General features: G+C 34.2%; 1 protein-coding gene across 1 annotated transcript; it reads left to right on the top strand.

Moving 5' to 3' along the window:
* Positions 1 to 3,859, top strand: LOC118046367 (uncharacterized). Its single transcript, XM_035055236.2, has 9 exons — positions 1 to 279; positions 347 to 481; positions 630 to 746; positions 860 to 988; positions 1,403 to 1,579; positions 2,437 to 2,577; positions 3,057 to 3,242; positions 3,448 to 3,519; positions 3,610 to 3,859. Exons 1-9 carry the CDS (start codon positions 166 to 168, stop codon positions 3,769 to 3,771), a joined length of 1,233 nt encoding a protein of 410 aa, XP_034911127.1. The 5' UTR covers positions 1 to 165; the 3' UTR covers positions 3,772 to 3,859.
* Positions 3,860 to 5,382: the final 1,523 nt, after the last annotated feature.

Below are 5,382 nucleotides of genomic sequence, written 5' to 3'. Positions count from 1 at the left end.
TGCAGGCGGAGAGGGAAAGATCAGCAAAAATATGAGCAAAATTGCAATTAAAAACCTTGGGAGAGGGAAAATCCCAAACGAGTCACTGAACAGCAGCAATCAACAATAACAGGACAGCAGCTACCTTAGCCAAAAAAAGAAAAGAAGAAAAAAGGAAAGGAAAAAATGGCTACGGCAACGCTCCATAACAGCCGTCCATTCATTCCATCAACGACCAAATCACGACCGTCCACTCGGCTGAGAATTTCATGTTTTGCTCCTCCCTACTGCTCGAACAAGGTCAGTTTATATATATTTTAAATGTTAGCAATTTATCTTGGTTAATGGGGGGACGGGGTGGATACAGTTTAGGAGGGAGTACACTAGCGTGATGATAGTACCAACTGGAGTAGGAGCCAGCATAGGTGGATTCGCCGGCGATGCTTTGCCTGTTGCTCGTGCTTTATCCACCGTCGTGGATTGCCTTATCACGCATCCTAATGTACGTTTTCTTTTTCTTTAGTATTTACGCTGCAAATACAATTTGATGGTACAAATAATTTGAGTACGAGAGATTAGTCTATGGTTACGCGTTTTCTCGTTTTGGTAGGAAGTGGTTAAAGCTCTTTTAAATTGAATGTAAATCACAGGTGCTTAATGCTGCAATGCTGTACTGGCCGATGCCTAATGTTCTATATGTTGAAGGTTATGCTCTTGACCGGTTTGCAGAAGGTTTGTGGGCCCTTCAGCCTGTTCACCAAAATAAGGTGCCTTTGTTCATCTCTCATTTATTTTTTCCCTCGTCTGTTTCTGCCGTCTGTCAAATTATTTAGTTGCTGATTAGCATTTTTCCATGGTTTGAGCTTGTGGTACCAAGTAGGTGGGATTGGTTCTTGATGGTGGAATAGAGGAAGAACTTCGAATCCGTCATTTGCAGGTGGCTGATGCCGCCAGGGCTTCCCTTGGATTGCCTGTTTTGGAGTATATTGTCACTGACACCCCACTAGAGGTATCATTCCTTGCAACTCAACAGAAAATTCTGCTTGTTATTGATGGCACATAGAACAATTTCTGCACTATGCTAAATAAATACTTAATGTTCTTTTCATTCACAGTTAATTGCGCCATTTGTTGGATGTACCGTAAACTATTGAGCTGTCTATTATATAAATCGAGGGTAGTTAATTGCTTATGGTTAATAATTTTTCTACATTATGAATTTGTCTTTGCTCTTAGTTAAGAAGTGAAACTTCAAATTGGATATGTCTCTGATGATGGCAGTTTTGCCAGTCAAGTCAGTTTGTGTGCTGTTAACTACTGGTCTTTGAAATTATGTTTGGGATTTGCTTAGTGAAGAGAAAAGAAAAATTATGTTTTTTTTTTACCAATGTGATTGCAAGAGCTCATGGTTTTTCTTTAACAGGTGGAAAAGTGGGTTGATTCAAAGACAGGGCAATCAACTGGGAGAATTAAGCATCCTGGTGCGCTACTCAGAGCTGTGCAGACTTTAATTAACCGATCTCAGGTGAATGCTGTTGCAGTAGTGGGACGCTTTCCAGATGATGATGTTGAAGATGTTGATGATTATCGACAGGGGGTGGTACGTGACTTATGCTCCCAACTTGTTGATTCTATACTGTTCTACAACCGTACAATGTCAAAGTAATATTTGCATGAACAGACCAAGATAGAATTTTTGTGGAAAGACCTTTCACTGTGTTGTGCCCCCTCTGTTTCTAAATATGCATATTAAATTATATTTTTTTACTTTCCAGAATTATAGAACATGATGGGTATCTTGAAAATCCTGTAAAATATTTCAATGGTGAAGTGGTGTTTAAAATTTAAATATTTTTGGAATAAGAAAGGATGCTTTTTGTACTACTTCCTTCCTCATATTACTATGTAAATTTTTAATCCTGATGCGGGTGTTGTTAATTTGAAAGTTGTTACTAAAGTTAGAAAATTAGTACTTTGCATGTTTCCTGTTTCATTTAGCCTGGATTTGGCTTTGGAAAGCATGGAGAAAAGCAAAGTAAAATAATGGGAAAAAAGAGCTAAATTTAGAATCCTGTTACGAATCCAGACTCGTTTCTCAGATGCTTTTCCAGTACCCCAACGATCCTCTATCCTACAATTTGGACTTAAAGTGCAAGCCAGCCATTTACAAGCATATATCGTACTATTCTGTTCCTCCTCAACCCAGTGAGATGAAAAGCTTGGTCTGTGACTCTTATTTTCTTTCACAGAACTTAACAAGTTATAGAGTGTAATGCTTTTATGTGGCTTTTGTTCTTTTGAGCATTGTTCGGTCACCAAATTGCTTTTTATGTATCGTTCTGTTAAAATAGTAAACGTGATATGTTGGCTGCTTTCCATTACTGGTTCTGACTGAAGCAATAAGGTGTAGTTCTTGAATTTTTCTTGTAATTCCATCTAAGTTTCTTCACTTTGCAGGGAATAGATTTGTTGGCAGGAGTGGAAGCAGTTATAAGCCACTTGGTGGTTAAGGAATTCCAGATTCCTTGTGCACATGCTCCTGCAATGCTACCGCTTCTCTTGACCCAAGATCTTTGCCCCAAATCAGCTGCTGAGGAGGTTTGTGGAGTTAAAGACAAGAAATAACATTTTGGCATTTGAAATACAGGAGTGAACCTCAGTGCAAGCAAGTGTACACTATAGGGTGTTTTAACCATTAAGTTACAACTTTTCTGTTGCCTCGTAAATTGACTGACATAACTAACGTGCTATCTTCTTTCTCTTGATTCTTGATCATAGCCAGTGTGCTATTTGGATAGGATTGGAGATAATTATAAGGATCATTAGCCTCATTCAACCATGCAAACATCCTCACTGATATTTCCACAATAAAATGTGCCCTAATTGGCAAAGTATACATAGAAATTAATGCGCATAACCACAGGATATTACATTGTTCCAAATTGGATAAGAAATAGCTTAATTTTTACCTGTAGTCTTGTCAATTTATATGCCACATGTAACCTTTTGCAGGCTGATGGTTTAGCATTTCTCTTTCTATTATCTATATTCATTTATATTTAAATCTTGTTCAACAGATAGGATATACATTCTTGCCCTGCGTACTAACTGGTCTGAGCAAAGCACCACAATATTTGGTGAAGGATTCCCAATCCCTAGAGAAGGGTTGCCTATTAGCCGGCGACGTTGACAGTGTTGTTCTTCCTATCAATGCTTGTGCAGGAGATGGTGCTCTTGCTTTTGCAAGAAGCAAAATAAACAAGGTAGAGATTAGAATTTGTTTCTTACATGTTCCTTAGATAAAAAAAAAAAAAATGACTGGTTAACTGAACTCTTTAGACTTTAGAGGCAAATTCAATAATAGCGTTCCAGCTCCTTCCAACTTGCTCTACCTGCTATCCCTTCAACTCTGACAATTTGTGTTTGGTATTTGGATCCTTGTGACTGAATCACTGCTCTTCCTTTCAGCCACTCATAATTACTGTGGAAGAAAATGAAACAGTTCTTGATGATACGCCAGATAAACTTGGGATTGAAACGGTATGGTTAATGATCATTATGACTGCAAATATACCCCTAAGAAACTATGATTATTTCAGAACTTACAATGCAATGCAATCTGTTGTGCAGGTCAAGGTCGCAAATTATTGGGAAGCGATTGGTGTTATTGCAGCTCACAAGGCAGGAATAAATCCACATTCTCTCCGAAGAAACAGAATCGGTAACATTAAACGTACTTTTGCAATTCCGGCTAATGGATTTGCGGTTTCAAGTGCCACTCAAACGACTTGATTGGAGAAGTCTGGACATTAGTTTTCTTTTTCTACTAATATTCTTCATCTAATTATTTTAAAATATCATCCTAGTATTCATTGCACTATAGGTTAGAGTCAAATGCGTGGTCTTTGGGTTTGAATATAGTGAAACACAGGATTTGCTACTCCATTTTCAAAAGCGAATTTCATCAACTAGCTTTTTGACCATGCTCTACCGGGGTTAGATATTTTTCCCAATAAAAAAAATTGAACATACATGTCTTTTCAACACTGTTTTTTTAGAGGAAGGAAATATTAAGGGTGAATTGAAAAGTTTATATAAACATCTAATTAAATAAATTAAGATTTATTTATGTCAATAAAAAAAAAATTAACGATAACTAAATATGTATATAGAAAAGTCGCGAGACGGATATAAATTAAGATATTTGATCTTGCACAAGAGCTATTTACTTGATTGTATTCTATGACTATTTATTAAAATTATTTTTTTATTTAATTAGATAATAGTAGAAATAGACATAAAATTGAATAAAATAAAATGAAATAAATATCTTTTAATATTGCACTTATTAGAAATACTACAATTACATAAAGCATAAAAAGAATTATTAATGACCTAGAATAATCTTTTAAAAATTAAATATATATAAAATAATTAAAAAATAACTGCAGTTAAAAAAACTAAATACAAAAAAGTAAAATATTACAGAGAAGGGTTCATTTTAAAAAGCATTATTTTTTTCAAAGAAAAAATTACAAAAAAAAAGTAAAGGAAAGAGGCTAGGGTTGCTCATTTAAAAAGGGCCAATGCCTATTTAAAAAGAAATGCAATTGGGATGTCTTTGCTCCAATAGTTTTTGCAATAATTCCATACGATGTGTTGTCTAGTTTTTAATGGTTAGAAAAACATAGTCTATATAATTTAGATATAAAAATTTATTTTTTATTCTATTTTTAACCTAAAGTATAGAAAAAAAGTTTAAATACCTTGCCAAACTCATAATGATCTCAAAAAACTAAAAAAAAACCATACAAAAACTTGAAATAAAAAATCCTTTTAGATTAGATCTAGTTTTTTAAAACAATTTCAAAGTAAAAAAAATATCTAAGTAATTTTTTTTATCAAAATAGAACTCATTAACATAAAAATCAATTATTTTAGTGATCAAAATTGATGTAAACTTCAATTTTTTCTCTCTATTGTTAAAATTTGGTGATTTCTTTTTTTTTCTTAAATTAGGAACTAAAAAATAACAAAAATAAATTTTTATACCAAAATTAAATTGCAAAAATATAGAGGGACTAAATGTGTATAATTTGCAAATTAATTTTGATTCTTTATCTTTTAATTTTTATCCTTAGTTAATAAATTATCCTTTAATTTGGATGCAATTGCAGAAAAAAAAACCCAGTAAATCCATGAGAATATAAACAATGTTTACGTGGACAGTGATTTACCCACAATAATTTCTAGTTAAAAAGTTCAATACCTTTATTCTCCACGTGGCAGTGGAAAATAGAGAACTCTAGGTTGTAATTCAACATGGGCTGGTTAGATGGTGATTTTTAGACCCTTATTGTCAACTCATGTGTGCTGGTGTGGCATGATAGGATTGGCTTGACG

Source organism: Populus alba, chromosome 10, assembly GCF_005239225.2.
Source record: "Populus alba chromosome 10, ASM523922v2, whole genome shotgun sequence".
NCBI lineage: Eukaryota > Viridiplantae > Streptophyta > Magnoliopsida > Malpighiales > Salicaceae > Populus > Populus alba.
The sequence above is the reverse complement of the archived record's forward strand: the minus strand, read 5'-3'. Positions and strand labels throughout refer to the sequence as shown.

Bases quoted from the DNA above. Each gene is read 5' to 3' on its own strand.
- LOC118046367 (XM_035055236.2), top strand. From the start codon at position 166: ATGGCTACGGCAACGCTCCATAACAGCCGTCCATTCATTCCATCAACG. The intron at 2,578-3,056 runs GTTTGTGGAGTT...CTTGTTCAACAG, and splicing joins CCAAATCAGCTGCTGAGGAG to ATAGGATATACATTCTTGCC. The intron at 3,243-3,447 runs GTAGAGATTAGA...TCTTCCTTTCAG, and splicing joins CAAGAAGCAAAATAAACAAG to CCACTCATAATTACTGTGGA.